At 40.0% G+C, this 20515-nt stretch overlaps 1 protein-coding gene across 4 annotated transcripts in view; it reads left to right on the top strand.

The window, feature by feature from the left end:
- The first annotated feature begins 3113 nt into the window (after window positions 1-3113).
- The window catches only part of TUT4 (terminal uridylyl transferase 4), a 44872-nt gene continuing 27470 nt past the window's right edge, over window positions 3114-20515 (top strand). For 3 of the 4 annotated variants that reach the window (XM_048312289.1, XM_048312290.1, XM_048312287.1), the window contains exons 1-5: window positions 3114-3218; window positions 11467-12140; window positions 13816-13979; window positions 17452-17568; window positions 19681-19858. In XM_048312289.1, coding sequence (XP_048168246.1) covers window positions 11579-12140; window positions 13816-13979; window positions 17452-17568; window positions 19681-19858 — 1021 coding nt within the window. In that variant the 5' untranslated portion in view covers window positions 3114-3218; window positions 11467-11578. The remainder of the gene's footprint in view (window positions 3219-11466; window positions 12141-13815; window positions 13980-17451; window positions 17569-19680; window positions 19859-20515) is intronic. The other variant, XM_048312288.1, reaches the window with a different exon arrangement.

Here is a 20515-nt window from a genome sequence, read left to right as displayed (position 1 = left end):
ACTGTGTGAGGTGAGAGAAACCACACCACCAGAGGGTTTTCAAGCAAGAAAGGGCCATAAAGCATCAGGAACCAAGTTTGGTATCAAAGCGCTCAGACATTCAGAGCCAAAACGCTGCCTCACTGCACTGATGTCATTCTTGCGCTGTCTGCAAAAAACTGCCATTTGGACAGTTTGCTACTATGCCTGCTGGAAGAAAAGGATTTGTACTTACAAAGTAACAACAATAGAAAGCATTTGATGGTCATTGATTTCTTCTTGGACCAAGAAACTGGTCAGCTATGGATGGCTATGATTCTGATAGATCTTGGCAAAGAAAAGCAAAATGCAGTGATTTACAGAAAATAATTAAGAGTGGCTCCAAGGCATATTGGAAATTTATCTTTTGAAGAGCAAATTACATTTTGTAATCTCACTTTGTGTTTGGGGTTTTTTAAAAAAAAAAAGAGTTTTGGTAGATTTTTGACATTTTGATGAAATTTGCTTAGGTAATTCAAGCATGACTGGCATTACTGTAAGGGAAGAAGCCATATATAGCTAGTTGAAAAACTTATTTATAGTTTTTAAGCATTTCAGATTTTTCACATTTTTATGTATTTCAGTTTAACTAGATATCCAACATCAAGAAATAATGTAATATGCTACTAGAATATATAGATGGATAGATGGAAAATCTTCTGCCATGCTGTCTACAGGAAAGACACACTGTGATGAGAATGTGAAGTTCTTTGCAGATAAGTAGTATTTTCCTGAATGCTTTCCTGGCTTTCGTATTGACCAAAATGACAGTCAAGTATGATCTCCTAATTTGAAAAGTAAATTATCTAAGAAGATTTAGACTTTCTTCAGATACATCTGGAGAAAGAGAACAGGGCTTTAATATGGGATATCCATTTTAAAATATTTTTTTAAACCTAGTAAATTCTAAAAATAATCTTTAAAAATCATTCCAATGATGATCAGCATAAGGTGGCTATGGTTTTTTGTCAAAAAATTAAAAAGAAATCTACAATACATATTTACATTTTTGAGGAATAGCATTTTAGTTGCTTGGGTATAGGACTAAAAATGGGGCATCATACTGCAACGTAAGAAGCAAGTTTTGCTCTAGAAAGGCACTTTATAAAATCTACTTCCTACAGCTTTATGATTATCATCTCTGGTTTCTAGATAAAATTTAGTGGCTTTCAGAGTCATATTTTCTCCTACAGACTGAGCCCAGGATCTGAAAGTTTTGATCATTGGCACTGAATTGGGAATTCTTTAAATAATGGCCAGCTGGCAGTAAAACCCTGCTTCCTCTTTTAGTGCTATGTTTCTATACTGCTCCCTACAATAAAACATTCTTTAACATCAGCAAAGAAGGAGGCATTGTTCCTGAACACAGAGAAAGAGACTATGTCAAAGACTGTTGGCTTTATACTGGTGCAAGTTTTCGGAGCCAAACTTCACTACCAGTTCATATTAAAGTCTATCCAACTATTTGAAGGAAATATGCCAGTCAGGTTTGCAAACTGGTGTGTGTTTGCTCACTAGCATGTCTCAATGTTGATCTAGGGGGACTGTATCCAGCAGCAAGTATAATCTAGTTACTCTTGCAATTTACTCTTTGGCCTACTAAACCTAATAAAAATCTTTGTCAAATAGATTGGAATAGGCAGGAACCACCACCCAGTTAACCTCAGCTGTCCCCACGGCAGCACTGCTGTTTCTGTCACTGCTGCCTGGGACTGGCCCACGTCCCTAAAGGTGAAATCTCTGCACTATATCCCATGAGCTACCCAGTCCTAGTTTTGTAAAGCGTGAACTTCAAGTGAACCAAAAAAAAAAAGCAGGTTACCTCTAAGGATTGTGCTGACTTCACAATACATTCAGAAGTATGTCTTGTCAGTATTTATAGAATCCTGTATTACAGATTTTGCAACTTTTGTTTACCTACACAGTCTCCCTGAGGTAGTGTTTCCAGCACTACTATTCATATTACTTTTAATACTTTCCTTTGAACCCCTTTCGTAGTGCAACACTGATCTTTTACGCGCCTTATTTTCCTGGAAAGGCCTCCTTAGCCTGGGCTAGGAAGTGCCAACAACACGACATTTCACTGCCAAAAAGGGGTAGTACTGGATCACAGAGGGATTTGCCTCAGACAAGCACTTCCCAGTGCCTTTAGGTCACCGTCGAGCACTGCCAAGAGCCGGCAGGCTGGCTCTTCTCCCCCGAGACCTGCGGATCTGCCAGTAGACATGCTGGCCAAGCCACTGTCCCTGGCTGCTGCCGGGACCAGCTTCATAGCCAAGGTCAGGGATCCTGGAGTCATTTCTCCGGGTCCACGGAGCACACCCTCCCTTCTCCACCGAGCATAGGAGGAGGGCGAGAAACCCTGGGGAAGCAGGGATCAAGGCCCCGGCTCCATCGAGCCCTAACCTGCTCCCCAGGGCCTGGGGAGCAGATGCCTCATCGCTCTCCTGGCAGTAGGGTGTACTGAGGAGGGGGCCGGTCCTTTCTGCCGTGCCTGCAGGGAGAGGACCAGAGGAAATGGTTCCGTGCTGTGACGGGGAAGATTCGGATTAGATACTAAGAAAAAAGTTGTTGCCTGTTAAGAGTGGTCAGGCATTGAATAGGTTGCCCTATGGAGTCACCCCCCCCGGAGGTGTTTAGGAGAGGTCTGGACCTGGCGCTGGGTGCTGTGGTTTAGTGGCTGTGGGGATACAGAGACAGTGCTGGGTACACGGTTGGACTGGGTGATCCTAACGGGCTCTTCCAATCTTGCTGATTCTATGCGTAGGGAGAGGCCTGGGAAGAGAAATAAGGGGAACCCTAGGATGGCTGTTGGGGGGTAATTAAGAAAAAAACCATGCTGCTTATTCCCTTGTCCCCTCTTGCGTGCGCCTGGGGCACTGGGGGAGGGAGGCCCTGAACGCCGGGGGAGACGGAGAGGGGGGCGCGTCACCCCCTCAGCAAGAGGGAGGTTCTGAGGCACGGGGGGCTCCGCAGAACGGCCAGGGCGGTGCGGGCACCGTGCCCGGCTCGGTCCCCGCCGCCGCCGCCGCCCCGCAGCGCCGCCGCCCTCGGGGCGCTCCCGCCCGCCTTCGCCCCACAATGCACCGCGCCGCTGACATGGCGGCCGGGGCGGACTGAGCCGCTGCCGTCGGGGCCTGCAGCAGCCGCAGCCGGGCATGGCGGGGGCGCCGCGCCGGCTCCGCTAGCGCCGCACACAGGTACCGGGGCCCGGGAGCTCCCCGTGGCCAGGGGCGGCGACCCGAGGGGAGGCGGGCTCGGGGGGGCCTGTCCGCGCCGGCGCCCCCCGCCCCAGCCCTGCCCCGCCTCGACGGCCCGTCGCGGCCTCGGGCCCCGCGCCCGGGCGGGGGGAAGCGCCGGGGGTCCGCGGCGCGGGGGCCGCCCCAAGGTCAGCGGGGGCCGGGGCCGCCCCCGAGGGCGCATCCGGGCCGGAGCTGGTGCGTGCGGTTTGTTGTTCGCACGCCCTGTGAAATTAAATATTGCGGGGGGAGAGACCACCGCAGTCGGCGGAGCCCGCGGGGAAATGCCCCGTGTGCGGGGCTGCCCTCGAGAGCCGTGCCCGCTCCGCCGTGAGAGGTTCTCCTTTCCGTGGATTACGATCTGCCTCGAATGACACCCAGGCATCCCTTCGCCGACGTGGTTGTGCTCTTTTGTTGGCTTATTTTGTATACAAATACAGCTGAACGACTTTGCTGCTTTTGCAATATGTTGCAATTTGCCAGTTGGCTGAATGTGTCATATTACCTGAGGCCTCCTGGCTTTTAAGGTTGTTTCTGGGTATATCAAAGGAGGATGAGCTCGTAACACACAGAGAAACAATATAATCGGATTTAGGCTAAGGTAGAGATTAGTACATTAAAAAGATAGTTGTATCTAAGTATGGATCTAATAATTTTTTTTTATATCCATGCCACCTCCACGTCACTTGGCTTCCTGAGCACCGTGCCCTGGATTCAGGAGTGATTGCATTTGCTTGAAAATAGAGGATACGTGTTGTTTATAGTTTTGACTTGTGCTCCCAGTTTCAGTAGGTGCTTTTTGGATAGTCTGACCCCAGATAGTTATGACATAATTATTTCTGTGACAAGAAAAGTAAGCCAGCCATGGAACTATGACTTAATTACAGTACCTGGCAGAAGATGCTATATTAGGAGTAAGAGGTCTCTTTTACAAATACCAATTTTGCAATGAGCTTTTTTTAATCATTTTTCTACTTTAATGAAAACCTTCATAAAATTAATTTTGTGATAAAATTACCTTTTCCCAGAACATATATTGGGATATGTTCCCAGAAGATAGACACAGAGGGATCAGAAAGTTCCTCCTGTGTTCTGTTCTTGCACAGAGGACAGCTGGGACTTTCATCTCATACCTCAGCTTGCAGTGGTAAAGAAACTGCGGGATGCCACGGGACATCTGCACTGTGCAGGGCGTTTATTGGGTCCTTCCTCTGAAGGGAATTGCTGCTATGGGGAGAAAGAAAGGGGAGCAGGAGATGTCTTACTTAAAGGAAGATATTCCTGAGGAGCTCCTCTTAACTGTCTTGTGGATCTGCTTGTCAGAGTAATGGATTTGGATTGTTGTATTTATGTTGATACCATAAGGCAGTTTGACTGTCTGAGAATACATTCTGTGTTCTAGTTGTAATCCTGGATTTTTAAACTTTACAAAGCATTTCTACTAAACTAACTTTATTTTTGTCACTATCTTAGTGAAATAATGCAATACTGGTATTGACTTGAACTGAGAATTCATAGAAATAAGGATCCTGCAATTTGCTTAGTGGACTAATTTGCACAATGGAAGCAATCCAGTAAAAGTCAACATTTCTGGTGCTTTTGGCACATTAAGACTATTTTGTGTATTGCTTGATGAATTGTTTAACTTAGAAGTACAAAAGACGACCTGAATTTTGTAACAATGCACATTAATTTCATTTTTACTCTTTTTTTAAATTTTTACAGAAATACATACACACATGCATGTGTACTCATACTGTATCCTTGGTTTGTAAATTTGGTTCTAAGGTTTCAACAAATTCTTGGAAAAAACCCAGTTTATCAGATGTTCTTAGATTTTATTTTCATTTCTGTTGATGCATGAAATACTATTGCCAGCAAGAAGTAACTTTCAGATTTTAGTATTTGGTGTCAGCAAAGCTTCACACAGGAGTCTGGAATCAGTTTTGTGTTACAAACTACTGTGACTCAGTCCACTGAGTGTGGCTGTGTTCTTGACAGCTTTCCTGAAGTCGTGGTTTTCAGCATGTTTCTTTCAGTACTGAAAGCGCTGGATGCTGGTGAATAGGCATAAGGAATACTGGTAGAAGATCTGCTTGCTTTCTCTGTGGTTTGTGTACTGGTTTGCAGCTGGTATGAAGTAGTTCAAAGACAATCCCTTCCTCAAGGATTCCAGTTTGGAAGAAAGGCTCACTGTTGCTTAAATACAAGATCCAGATAAGCTTCTCTGCCACCATACATACTGCTGTATTTTCATTTAGCACAAGCACTGAGCATAAGTGGAGGTTAAGATTAAGGTGAATAAATTGAGTTGCAGTGTGTGGCCACATTTAAACCAGTTTTGTTATCAGTTGAGGCCTCTAGAAGCCTCTGAAAGGCTCTAAACCAGTGCAGTGCTGTACTGTGTTTTCCCAGTCTCCTCACGGGTGCTTGTGATGATGTTGTGTGTGTTTGTTTTTGAGGTTAGAGCTCCCTTCTATCTGCTCTGCTCCCAGCATGAACGGTACAGCATATGGGGAGATTTGGGGCAGGTGCTGCCCCTCTTCTGGCTTCAGGGTTTGCTGCAGTCAATTCTGAGGTGTAAAGGACTATTGCAGTAAAACATAGGATCAGAACCAAAATGTATGAAAGCATTAAGAGCCCGTATGAAATAGAGAAGTAGGGGAAACTGTTGTAACACAGATGGTGTGACTGAGAGAGGATGGCTTTCCCGAGCTTGTCACGGGACGCAGCAGCAGTAGGGTCAGAAAGTGGTAGTTCTTGGTGTTGGGTGACGTTCGTTTTTCTCACCTTCTCAGTGAGTCATACTGTGCCATAGAAAAAACAGTGAGTCAATGCAGAGTAATCTGTAACAAGCATATCCTTTATGGATCTCCCATCCAGCATATTTTGCTCACTTCATAATTTAATAGTAAGATATTTGCACCTATGTATGTTACTAAGTTTTGTATCAGCCAAAGCCTTCCCTGTTACTTCATCTATTCAGAAGTACTTTTGTAAATTGGATATCATCCTGTTACAGTGTTATATATTTTTACATATATATATATATATACACACAGTTATTTATCTAATGATCACTCCTTAGAAGTTTTCAATCTTCCACGTTGTAAATACAATATCAGAACTTTCTGTCTTCACTGAGCCCAGAGTGCCAGTTTTGTTGTACCCTTGATTTGTGTGTTAAAGTTTACGTGCGCTGTGCTGACTTCTTCTGGGTAGATTTTGGTGGTATTACACTTACTAGGATAAATTCTATAGCCTGTAGTAAGAGGGAGTTCTGAAACGCTATGTAGCACTTACGTTTGTTACTAAGAATACCGATGGGTTTAGTGCTGATGGAGCCTGAGGCACTTTAGTGGCCAGTAATCTCTGATAGTTTTAATTTTAAGTACTTTGGAAAAACATCAAGCATGGGTAGTAGTTTGTACTGTTATATCTAGTTCATCATAAACCAAACGTAAATGTGTGACATTTTTTTAAAACTATTGACAGAGAACATGGGAGAGTCTTGAATGATTTGTAGAAGCTTTCAGACAGAAAACTGGGCCTAAGGCTGTTTACAGTCAGAAAAGACCCCCTCCTGAGCACATTAGGGGTGTCTGTAGACATCACCTGTGCTGCAGTCTGAGCAGAGTGCAGAAGACAACCTTTCCTATTGTTCCTGACTGTGGCTGTAACCTTTGTTTGCAGAATTTCCTTTTATTTTTGTTGAAGAAGTTCAGCTGGGCTATATTGGTAATGAGGCAAGGGGGGCACTGAGGTTAATCACCCCACTTGCTGTTGGAAGGCTGGCTGGGAGATTTGAGCTTAAGGACAATCCTAATGGGAGAGATAAAAGCAGGTCTTGGATAAAATACAGGTCTCCCTATCTCAAAGGAGGGAATGCTTTATAGAAAGAGGGTGATAACACTTATGTTTGTAGTACTTTCTGTGTTTATATTTTATCTAGTACTCCCCAGGGAAACAAAACTTACAAGCCTGTTCTCTTTCCCATTAGTTGTCCGTCTACACTCCAGTCCTTACTTTTGGACATTTCAGCCAGTTGGGACCACATTTTAGAACATATCAAAGGATCATTGAGTTTCTGTCTGTTTTCTGGAACAATTATGCCTCAGCAGAGGAGAGGTCTCTGCTGAGAGGGAAGCAGGAGGAAGTTCCATTTCCTTGTAGGGAGTAGCTACAAACCAGACAGGGTGTATGTTCCTCCAGCCCCAGCACGTCTGCCCTGCTTGCCCAAGGGGCTGTGATAGAGAGTGACAGAGGAGCACAAAATGGATGTGTAGGAAACCAGGTAGAGTCAGTTCTGCTGCTAATTAAATGATTAAAAAAAAACCTTTGCAAAAGAGCAACTCAGAATGCAAGACCTCACGGTTTAACTTGGCCTTCAACTTTGAAGAGGCCCTGTTCAAAGTCTGACCCAAAATGTATGTCTTTGGGGGAGTTGAATACAGTGGAACAACTTGAGAGGAAGAAGTGGAAGGGCAAATGGGTAGAAATATCTTCTTGAAAGTTTTTTGGTGGTTTTCTTTTTCCCCCTGTTTGGAAGTAAGCCTTACTCTGATTCTTTGCAATTCAAATGCAGAATTTTCTAATGCTAGTCTGCAAGGTAGAGGAAACAAAAGAAACTGGCAGAAATGAAAGTGAAACATTCTTGTTTCTTCATTTCCTGAGCCTAAAATGAATTCTAATCAAAGCTGATTTTAAACGTTTTTAATTTGGTTGCTGTAGGTATGTATAGATTTAATAATTTTCTGGAGTTTAAAGTCAGATGGTATCTTGTCTGACCTCAAGCTGTTGTATTTCAGCCAGATTATTTTTCTAAAAAGTGCCAAGAGCTGAGCTAGGTTTCAGAGGAGCAACTGGCACTATTAAGGAGGGGAAACTGAGTCCCTTGTAACACCGGGATATTGAATAAATGAAATACGCTGAAATGGTTTCGAGAGGTTAATCATCCCCTACTTTGCAGATGCAGGCAAAAAGCTCTGGTTTTGTTGCCAGCCTGGCTGGGAGAAAATTCTTCTTTGATTCCAGGTCTGGCAATTTGGTATGAGCCTGAACTTGTGAATAAGACGTGCCATCCAGGTTTCTAGAAAGATGCCACCTCAGCACTGATTCACTCCACTCCAGTGTTTTGTTTCCAACCATGTTATTTTTTTTCAGAGGCACTTCTTTCCCTCTCCCCATTTCCCTTTCTCCCTCTGTCATACGTAGATGCCTGATATCTGACAGAGGAGGATCTTTTTGTGTCTTTCCTGAGTTTAGGAGAGGTCTCTTTTTGTTTCTCATACTAAGTTTTATTAGTTGGTTTACTTTACCGTTCTTTGTGAAATGGTAATTTGGTTACTATTGAATATGGTGTGGCAGTTTAAATTATTTTTTGTTTGCTAAATTGTATCAGTATTAGAGAACAAAAGGAAAGAAAAAGAAATCCCAAAGTTCAACAACATTATTATTGCACTTGCGTTTCAGATTCTGCATTTCATTGTGGAACTGTTTTCTTTTTTCTGGGGTACAGAATATTCTTGTCTTATGAAATGTCAGGACCTCCCTTTATTCCTATTTCTTAGGAATAAAGACTGTATCTGTGGTTTTAACATTATCTACTTACATTTGATTATATTCACTCTCTTGATATGTAACATCACAGTACTTAATCAATTTATTAGCTGTTCTAGTTTTTACTAGCAGTTTCCTTAGTTGCTATTTCCCATCACTTTTGTACATTTGACTAAAGATTATATATTCTCTTTGAATATATAATTGTGTATTTTATGGAATAATTTTTGCAGATTTTTTTACACTTACTTTCAAAATACAACGCTAACAACTTAACACGTACAAAAAGCAGGGCAAAATGCAGCCCCACTTTTCCTCCAATGCCGGAGTTTCATGGTAGCTTTAATCTGGAAGTGGTGCCAACAGGAGTTGTCCCCACCCTACGAGTTGTTTGTTATTACCAGGCGTGCTCCTCCTCCTCCTCCTGCCTGGTGCCAGCTTTATGTTAAGCTGGATTGGTTTTCCGGTTTGGTTGCCGGCAGAGCTGCCCAAGGGAGGGAGCAGTCCCGGCGCTGGGAGTGAGCACGGCTTGGGGAAGGGTGGTGTTGCTCCGGCTGGAGCTGGAGCTGCCCCGCGCTGCTTCCCACTGAACCTGGAGCTGGCCTCGGTGTGCTCCCGGCCGGAGCTAAAGGGGAAAGTGGTGTCAGAAGTGAAGGTGGAATTGATGTGTGTCTTTGTGTTTTGGTGGGGGTTTTTTTTTGTTGTTGTTGGTTTGGGAAGTTTTTCTCTCCTCTTCAGGTCGAACAAGTAAAGCATGATTACTTTAGAATTTGAAAAATCCTACTTCCATTTCTCTTCTGGTTACATAAAATTAAAAACCAAACCCACCTCAGAGTTTAAAGACAGTGACGTTTGTACAGAGCTGTAACAGCTCACCGGTCTCTAGAGCAGGGCTTTATACTGATGCTCCAGGACTGGAGTAACTTAAATTTAGTCAGCCTGGGGGGATCCTAGGCTCTGCTTACTACCCTGAGGCTTCAGCAGTGCTGGTACAGGTGGGCAGGAGTTCCTTCTGCTTTTTGATTAGAATTGATATGGGAAAGACTGGCTACAATCCAAAGGCAAATATTATTTAATCTTTGTGATTTTTGATCTAGAAGTAAGAATCAGGTGCAATCAGTGTTTAATAGAAAATAGTTGCAATATTAATTGAATGTATTTGTGAGATAAAATATTTAGCCATTGGAACAAATTTAGGAATGCAGATTTTTTTACTTCTTCAGGTTTTATATTTTACTAAAGAATGTGATGCTAACAGCATCTTCAGGAAAATTCTTGTGGGTTTTGTTTGTTTCTTTGATTTTTCACTTTTGAAAGATACGTATTTTCAATTATATCAATAGAGACTTAAGATAACCATTTTTAGTACATGCTTTGTGTCCTGAAGTATTTTCTGATTTGTGTCTTGAAAGTGAGAGAGACAGTAACTGTATTATATAGCCTGAAAAAAAAAATTACTGTACTTTATACTGATAATATTCAGGAAGATATGTTTGTTTGTTTTAAGCAGACAGTTTAATCTGATCCTTCATTCTGGTTCTTGTTTTTAAAGTACCAAAGTATGCCGTGATACTTTTAATAGCTGTAATTCATAGACTTTTCTATTTTTTCTTTTCTTCACTAAATGATAAGTGATGGGTTCTCTAAAACACAGAAATTTCCATGGGTCATGCATTTACCTACCAAGTATGCAGCTGGACAGGAAATAGAGAAACTCTGCACTATATTTTGCTATAGTTTCACAAAATTAATGTTCCTCTATGTCTAATGCTTCATTCTCATAGTTTTCAATTGCTCTCTAAGTGTTGTTATTAGAAAAAGAATCCAAGTTCTTGTTGCAGATTCTTGCCTTCATTTTCTATATTAATAAGAGTAATTCCTTACAAACAGACCGACTTGTGCTTAACCTCCTCCCACTGGAAACACAACTTTTGAGTTGTCTCCAACATAAAGCTCAGGCAATTGTATACCACCTAAAGGGCTGAGATTTAGATTAGGGAAGTTGATCTGCAGCTAAACAAAATATTTACTATTTGTGGGGGTTTTTTTGCTAAGCAAAATCTAACTTAATTGCTGGCAGCTAATTTATTTGAGACTAGGAGGTGCAGGTGATTGGTCAGGTTTATTATTAATACTTTGAGCTGTATTTCTAAATGCTTTTTAAAATCAGTTAATAAAATGGAGCTTGCTTGCTGGAAACTGAATTAGTTTTCTCTAGTGGCTAATTTGAGCTGTGTGTTTATTGAGTGGTATTTTTTAGATGTGTTAATTTTTTTCTTTTTTTTTTCCCAGTGTAGTTGCAGACATCTTGGTTCTCGTTTTTGTTCAGAAAGCCAGAAATAGGAAGGAATGAAAAAAGCAAGCTGTTGGCAGGTTTATCACTGGGTGGTTTTTAGCATGTTCTGCCATTTTTTTGTCTCTTCATATCCCTCCTCTTTTAAATACAAATCAAGATGATCAAGATTTTCATGAGTTTTACTTTAATACTGGAATGTGTTATGAAAATGCACTTACGCCTGTGGAGGGAATATGCTTCCTATAATAATTTGTATTTACGCGTTCCTTTAGAGAAGTTTATTTTATGTGCTGTCTACATAGAGATTTAATCTTTTTCCTTCATTTTAAAAATGTCTTATCATTATTTCTTCAGTAGACAATCAGCTACGATCCTTGCCTGCACAGAGGATTTAAAATCAACTGCAGATTGCTGAAGAATTGCACTTCAAGTGGTCTTGAGACAGGAGAAGCAGGTCTTCACTATAATGGAAGAGGCCAAGAGCTCAAAGAATGGAAATCATGACCCAAGGAAGTCTGTCCGTCTTGTCTGTGAGGAAGGCAAAACAGTCAAAGTTACAATTAATCAAAATTATAAACATAATAGAAATGACAAATCTGTGAAGGATGTTGGGAGAAGTTCTCCAAGTGGGAATAGCAGCAAAAAAAGTAAACAAAATGATGTTTGTTCTGAAAAACAAGGAGAAAATAAACCATGCAAAGTAAATAGTTGTATTCCTGGAACTAAAGATATGGGATCAAACGTTCAGGATCGAAGTCATGGAAAAGCAAAAAAATTTTCTAGTGTATCATCAGCGATGGAAAATCTGAAACAGTCAAAAGCTCAACCAGTGGGAGAAAACGCTCCAGGCTCCCATGTTTCAGGGAATGGGGTCAGTATGGAAAGCTTAACAGCTACTCAGAAAGGGAAACTGGTGCTGGAAAATCCAGTGGGAATTCATACTTTGAAGACTAGTGTTGATCAGGCTGGTGATCCTGGTAAGACTGCTGCAGCTCAAAGAAAAATGGAACATAAGCCTGATGACTTCAGTGAGTATTAGTTAAGACTGCCTTATTCCATTTTCTTCTGATGCAATTGCTGAAATGGGCTTTGAAATGTTTCTGTTCGTGTTATTTTTTTCACATGTACTAAGTTGCTGGTTGCATTTAGAGAGAACATAATGTTAATACAAGCATATTGCTCAGAGAACAAGAGATTATGATAATAGCTGTCCTTTTTTCTTATGCCTAAGACCTGAACATCTTTGTAAGCTACTTAGTGTGTGTGGGTTTTAGGCAATTTTGTGACTGTAGTGTCTTATGAAGGGGGAACCCTTCCTAATATCATTGCCACTTAGGGAAATGCCAGTTATTACTGCTTTTCAGAAGGAGCAGGGCAAGATGGGCAAAAAAAGTTCTTATTATAGGTAGAGGGGAAATATTTACTTTTTTTCTGTGACTGTTGTGCTCTTTTTGTTACTAAAATGTTTAGAATAGGCTTTGGCAGGTGGCTTTTTGATTTAGGGAGCTCTGGAATACGTATCATCCACCAGTGATTACCCTTATGAGTGTGCAATTCTTACACATATTTTTCAGTGTCAAAATTAAATATATTGATCAAGCTTTGTCTCACCAGGTTAATCCCATAGCTCAGGATTTATCACACTTCTTTAGAACGCATTTTTTTCTTTAATAAAAATTCTGTTTTAGGATGCCAGCCAGTGTAGACCTTGTGTTTGAAGTATTTCCCACAGCTATAGCAGTTGCTTGTATGGAAATACAAGGAAAATAATAACGTGTGTATTTTTTTAGCCGTCTTAATAGTGTTTAACAGGAAAAACAAGTTCAAGTGGCAGCATCCTGTGATCAGTCAGCTCTTTGTAGACCACCATTATGTACTGTGGGGACCATCTGTCACTGAAAAACCAGGACTTGAAAACTTACTCAGCTTTGATTCCTTGCAAGTCGGGGGGCACAGATCTCATTTGAAAGGAAAGAATAAGGAAAAGAAAAAACAAAGCACAAATAACTCTCATTTTTGCTTGTGTAAAAGCAACTGGAATCATTTGCTGTGGATGTTTGTACAGATGAGTGGCCTGTGACCAATCCATAGGCATCTGGAGGAACTGGCCCTGTGGCACTGGGCTGTGTTTGGGAGCAGCAGCGTTGCAGAGCTCAGTGGCTGCTGCCTGTGGGCAAGAGGTGTCACAGAGCGTTCAGGTGTGACTCCAGCAGCTTCCAGGCTGAGGGCTGCCATTGCCTGGTGACTGGCTCTGTAAGGTCATTTGGGTGAATGTCTTTGAGGCAGTTCTCTGATTTAGTTCCTTAACAAAATGTGTTGTGTACAATAATTTTATGCCTAATATTTATTGTTTCTGTTACAGTAGGGCATCAGGATCTTGTTTACTCTGTTCTGCATGACAAAATCCTTTCTTGTCTTGAAGAGTTTAAGAGACTGTTAATTTGACTGAAACACAAAATTAATCTTCCCTTTTTTTTTGTCTTTTTGATAGCACTCTGAGTAGCAGACTAGTCTCTGAAGTCTTCTTAAAATACTGGTTAATTACAGGAACGATTTTAATGTTTAAGGTGATCTTGGCCAGTCTTGGACAAAAAACTGGAATGTAGTTCTAATTTGTGTCTGGCTCTTAACTGCTCTGTACTCTAATTCTCACTTTTCCTCTCCTTGAATTACTCTGAAGGAAGTAACTGTTTCTTGCTTTAGGTAAAATAAAGAATTCTGAATCAACAAAAGAACATACATTGGAAGCGGATTATTTAGAAAACACTGGTGTTATTGATGAATCTAATCTGACAGTTGAACAGCAACTAGGATTGAAACAAGCTGAAGAGCGTCTGGAAAGAGATTATATCTCCCGACTTGAAAAAGTAGGTTGGGTTATTTATCAGATAAAAAAGAAAATGTGTGTCCTCTTTCATTACCATCACCATATTTCTGGTTGGGTGGTGTTTCTACTACAGCCTGCTGCTTCTGTTTCTTTCTTCTTAATAATGAGTCACTTTCTGATCTAAGATATTGTCTCCAGTAGTTAGTTGACTAGTTGTTCATAGTGGCAGATGATATGGATTAGAAACTTAGTGTTCCTTTTGTGGCACATGTAGCCTTTGCAGAGCAGTATTTTTTAATTTTCTAGATCTGAAGGGTTACAGTTCCAGCACTTAAAGAAGATTTTATCTTTTAAGATTTAAGTCTGGTTCCCTGGAAACTCAGAATGCAGGATTGAAAAGAATATTGAGCTTTCTTTAGTATATTACCTCTCACCAGTCCCAGTCCCTATATTGAAGATAACTGCTTAAAAATGTTCACCTAAATTGTTCTTAATATTATCTCTAGTGAAACAAATGTTGATGTCAGTGTAGGTAACCCAGAAGTTTTTGTTACTGTCTAATGCAAGTGTCTCTTTTAGCATTTTAATCCCTCATATGCTGTCCTAGGAAAATAACCAAAAGTTTATTAGTTCTTTTTCACACCATTCTGCATATGGGAAAATCATTCCCATTCCTGCAGTCAAACCGTCTTTAGGCTCTCTTTGTTAATTGTTCTTGGGGGATTTTAGTTCCTGGTTTGTTCTTGTTGCTTTTCTCTAGACACCCATCATGTAACCGGTGTTCAAAATTGGAGATGCAATTTCAGCTGAAGTCTTACATATGAAGAGGAAAGCTGACTTCATCTATCTGAAATATGGCATTTTTGTTTAGGATCTCTGCTTTTTTAGCAGCAGTAGGATGTTGGTGTATAGTTGGTCCAGCAATGATCCCTATAGCCTTTCCTTAAGAATTGCTCCATCAGGTGTTCTCAGCCCTATATGTTTTGCAGTTGGTAATACCTAAGGAGGAATGATACTTTGCTGTGGTATTATTTGATTGGAGCTTATTTAGTCCATTTCTCTGTTTATGATCACTGAATTTTTGTCATTTTACATCTTCTGTATCCTCTTCCAAGTTAATATATTTTACATTTATAGTCAGCGCACCTTCTGTTGCATTTCCTAACTCTTCAACAAAAGTGTGGATATTTCTGACCCCACAAGGACCCCTGCTGAAGAATACTTGGCACATGCTTTTAGGTATGAGTGCTCTGAGGACAGTTCTCTCAGCAGTTTTGCTCCCACCTTATTTTTCTTTATTTAGATGGTGTTCATGGTCTCCTTTTGAGACTGATACTATGACAAGTGGCAAAAACTTCGTAAAATTCAAATACAACGTCTGCTGCTGCTTCTTCAAGAGCTATGACTTATCTTTAAAACAGCAACCCTAAGACTGGGTTAGTGCAATTTGTTTGTAGCAGATCAGGTTGTCACTTAGGACCTGTTTTTTCCCTATGTGCTTATTAATAATTTATTACAGTATTTTTCTGAATGCTAGTTCTGACTGGTCTCTAAAACCTTGGCTCGCCTTATTTAGCCCTCTAAAGATGTTCTTAAGTTTCTCTCTCCTAATGATCTGGAACCTTCCCATTCTCTGTGAGCTCTTTAAAATACAACTGGCTCTTTTATAGATTAGCTCTTTTAATATCCAAGGACAAATTTCACGAGACCTGGCTTATTTGGATGCATCTGACTTACCCAAGTAGTAGTCTGTAACTTTTTGTCTTCCTATTTTGAGCTTTTGCCCTTTTCGTTGGAGTTAAACATAATTAGATGATTTAAAAAGTCTTCACAATAAAGGCAAAATAAAACTTATTACATGATTCAGCCTTCCTGGCAACATCTATTGACATAATACTGCAGATCAATATTGTAAAGAAATACAAAATTTTTTCCAAAATATTTCTATTGCTGATACTAATTTTTTTATAAAAGAGTGGTAAAATATTTTTTATCTACTTCAGTCATCAGACATCAAATACTTGACTCATCCCAGGTAGCCAGGTGTAACTGTCTGTAAGTCGTTTTCCAAATGGATGTTTAATTTCATCTTACTAGGTACCTGTCTTAGAGAAAATAGGGATAAAGAGAATTAGTAATTAAAGTGTAATGAATTTAGTAATTAAAACAGTATTTTAAATTGACATTTACTCTGGAGTAGGAGAGCATCAGACTCGGTTTTTTCCAAAAGCAAAAGATCAAACTCAGTAAGTGGAATAACTTGCCCAAATTTTAACAGTGGTTTAGGTCTCCATATGGTAAGTCAAATTTGTTTAACTGATCTGTGGTCCACCTTAGTGTCTTAAAATGGTGATCATTCATTGTTGTGTCACTGTTTAAACATCTGGGGTTTTCAGTGTACATTTTGGTTTTAGTAAATATAGACGTATTAGAATTAGGATGAAAATGTTAAAGTAGGTTTTTTTCTCTCCCAGTTATAACTGAAAAGTTACTGGAAAAATGCTAACAAGTCTGGAGAAAAGCTAAAGTGATTTTTTGGAACCCTTTTATCTCTGCAGTGAGCTTATCACAACGTTCCCAATCTCTGTAGCTGTGATCTGTTGGAACAAGAAAATACAGTTGCAGGATGAGACAGATAAAGTGGAGTATTTGGGAACAACCCCCTGCTCTTTGCAGAGTTGGTCCTTTCTGTCTTTTAGTCCAGTAGATCTTAATGATTTCCTGACTGAATAAACTCCATGGTATTCTCTCTGGAACCCTGGGAAAAATGATTTCCCTTCTTCCCCATCATCTCTGGAGGCTTGGCTGCTTCTTGCAGACGTGGGATCTCCCAGGTGGCCACTCTCCATTTGTCTACTCCGTCTCTCCCAGCCTGTCTGTACAAAAAGGTGCTTGCTCTGCATATTTGTCCAATTCTGAGCATCCCAGAGTATTCATCAAAGTGGGATAGCATCAGCCCTTGTCAGAGGATCCCACCTTGGCCAGAGCACAGTGATTAGGAAGTGCCCTGTTTTCCCAGGCTGCCCAGCCACACCCTTTTCAACAGGGCAGAGCTGCAGCCCTTGCTCAGCACGCTGGGGCGAGGCCAGACACCCTGTGTGACACAACAGCAGAGCTGGACGTGGCTGAGTTGGTGTCATTTCCTCATCAGAGAAAGGTGGGCTGAGATTTATCCAGTTATTAAAAGCTTCCCTGACAAGGGAATGGCTTACTCGCCTTTAGGTCAGCCTTAAGAAGCATAAACTCTTCAGCCATAATCTTACCTCACTAAATTTACTGAGAAATGTAATATTCAAGTCATCTCACTTCCTTCCCTCGCTCTCCCCTCTAGTCATACAGGTAGAAATCCATTTCTGCTTGTTTTTTGAAGAAAGATTGCTTAATGATTACAAAGCACCTTGACATTAAAGGTGTTATGTAATAGTTAAATACAGTTTATTAATCAAAGAATTGAGCTTTTCAGGCACCACTGGTGGGAACATTTGTTTTAATCTATGGCCATTTTTCCTCAGCGCTCCCCAGAATACACCAACTGTCAGTATCTATGCAAGCTCTGCTTAGTCCACATTGAAAATATCCAGGGAGCTCACAAACACATTAAGGAAAAACGTCATAAGAAAAATATAATGGTAAGTTAACAAAATTATGGCTATTTTTTTCTTTCTTTTCCTTCTCTGTTTTTTAGGTTTTTTTCTTTATTAAAACAATTTTTTTTTTTTTTTTGTTACGTGGTTTGTTTTCTTTGGTCATGTTCATTTAGGTGAAAGTTTGTTTGCTGAGCAGAGATCCACAAATTTCTATTTTCTGTTTGAGAGGAAGGGCTTGATGATTTATTTGTCCAGGCAGAGAGGAAAGGACATTTTTGGTCATTGCTTCTGAACTAGTGTCTCTGAGTAGTGAGCACTTCATCATACTTTTAGTAACAGAATGCAAGGTAACTTAGGTGAGAAATGTATATAAATATATTTAGTTTTTCTATTTTCTGAAAATAATGTTGTTGGTAGCAAGACCTCCAGGGACTGGAGGTGGGGTTGGGGATATTGGTTTTTTGGTTTGGTTTTTTTTTTTTTTTTTAATTTATCTGCCATGTGAAGTTTAGAAGAGTTATAGGAGGGAAGGATTCAGTTCACTCATCATCACCCTGGGTTTATTAACGGGTTTAATATGAGATACAGTTCTAAGGCTTACAAAGAGAAAACCAGTTCCCTTACCAGATACCACGCTGCTATGGTTTGCTCTAAAGAACTGTTACATGCAAGAAATCCAATAAAAGGTGCACAGATTTTCTTGCCAGCCCATTTTTGTAAATGCTGATGAAGAGCTACAGATTCTCCAGTATGTTGGATTTTGTGATTTAGATGGTTAAAATTACTCTTTCTATAACCATTCCCCAAAATTCAGTCAAATTACTTTCTCATGTTTTCATGTATTTCTTGCCATACTTCTGTTTTTCATTAATGCTCTAATTCTAAAATATGTGCAAGTCATCACCTGGAAGACTCCAAATGCCGTAAATCCATTAAATCTCAGAAAGTAACGTTTTTACATTATGGTCAGTGATATTTGTAAAGGCTTCTGGTTCTCTTACTGTTTCCTAAATTGCATCATGCTTAAAAAAATGAGCCAGCCCTATGATTGATCTATAAACACTTTCTTACCATGCTTTTCATCTGGGCATGAAGATGAGAATTGAGCAATGAGATTTTTTTAGCACTGAATGGAATTCTGGAGGACAGGGAGCAGTTTCACTTTTTAACACTTACCCCAGATAGCTTTATATTGTGTGCAACAATATGGTGATGCCTACGTAACTCTCTAAATGTTACTTCATGAGATGCTCCTATTTACAGCTCTAAGAGATACGTGACAATCAAATAATCTTAGCAGCATCTTTGGCTTCCCGACTCATGAAAAATCTTAAAGCAGTGACATAAAAAAATCCCATAGCCCTTTAAAAATGCTCCTATTCTTTCTTACACTAAATTTGTTCAGATAAGAACAGAAGAGTTGAGAGACGCAGCCTAGAACTAACCAGACAAACATTTTCATTCTGTACTGTGTTTTCTTAGTGCGTAAATATTTTATGGTTATTATTTATTTCAGTCATAGCTTTCATGTAGTTGATGAATTCATGAAACAAGGGGTTGTTGTACTTAGTCCCAAATGACTTGAGTCCCAAATGACTTGATGCATCTGACATGTTCTTGCTGTTGGATTGGGTGCACTAAATCCAGTACTTTCTGGCACCAGCTGTTTAAGCAGTAATGGGACTCAACTTATAAAATTCCCTTGGAGCTAGGAATACTTTTTCTGCCTCTGATATCTTTCCTTCAAGTACAATCCATTCTGAAAAAAATCCATGTGACTTTTCCAGCTCAGTTACTTTCATTATGTAGGAACAATTACAGCTTTTTATTTTCTTGGATGAATTCTGCTTCAGAACTGTCAGAAACTGTGGTTCAGGAATGGAATACAGAAGATTTCCTCCCCAGTTGCCAGCTGTGAAACAGCATTCTCTGTTTTAAACACTGAGCATCTGCTGTTATTCCTGAGAGCCACACTAGTGTATTTGCCAGTTAAGCCAGGCAGAGTTCCTGCCTTTGGAAGTGTTTGGTCAGGACACCATGTAAGTAGAATAACACAAACAGCAAACAATGTGTTCCAATGTCATACAGCAGTAAGAGACAAGCTTTTTCTCTTAAAATACTGGTTTTTACTTATATCATCCACCAATTATTCAGGAAAAGCAAGAAGAAAATGAGCTGCGAGCGCTCCCACCACCCTCATCTGCACAGTTGGCTGCTCTGAGTTTCACACTCATTGAGGCAGCAAATGAACAAGGCATCTCAGATGAGGACTTCAGAATTCGGCAAGAAATTGTAAACGAGATGGAGAAAATTATTCAACAGCCCTTACCAGGTATTCATAGTATTCTCCATTTGCTTTAGGTGAAAATTTTTCATTATTTTTACATCTATTTTTGATACCTTCATTAATGATGAATGAGTGCATTTGGGGTTAAATTATCTTAATATTATAAAATATTAATATATACAGACTTTTTAATACAGGCTGGCAGTTGATTTTAAAAGAATTAACAAATGTACAAAAAGAGGAAAACATGATTGTGGTTATTTGTCCTTCTTTCTGATGTGTTTATTGATCCTCTTTAAAGTGGTGGGATAATATAACAAGAAGGATAATATTTGGCATTTGCTTCTTTGCACTGATTTCCCCTCATCTCCTATAGTTAGTACACTGGGAGTTTGAAATGAGATTTTTGGAGCTGCAGTGATGTTGACTTTGTGCTAACAGTGGTTTGGTGTTCAGTGCATCCGAACAGAAGAAAGTATTAATCTCATTGCCAAAAAAAGATTTCAAATTTTTAATTTAATCTATCTGTCCTTTTGATTTAGAAATACATTTTTTCTCCCTTTGCACTATAAAAATACAGCAGTAAGAAAGATTTTGTTATCTGCATGATGATCAGCTTTAGTTTTAGGTGCTCTATGAAATATATGCTTAAGCATTAGGTGCTGAAAAGAACAGGGGTTTGTAGGGTGGAGGTTTGCTAAT

The sequence above is a fragment of the Corvus hawaiiensis genome, chromosome 9, assembly GCF_020740725.1.
Source record: "Corvus hawaiiensis isolate bCorHaw1 chromosome 9, bCorHaw1.pri.cur, whole genome shotgun sequence".
Lineage (NCBI taxonomy): Eukaryota > Metazoa > Chordata > Aves > Passeriformes > Corvidae > Corvus > Corvus hawaiiensis.
The sequence above is the reverse complement of the archived record's forward strand: the minus strand, read 5'-3'. Positions and strand labels throughout refer to the sequence as shown.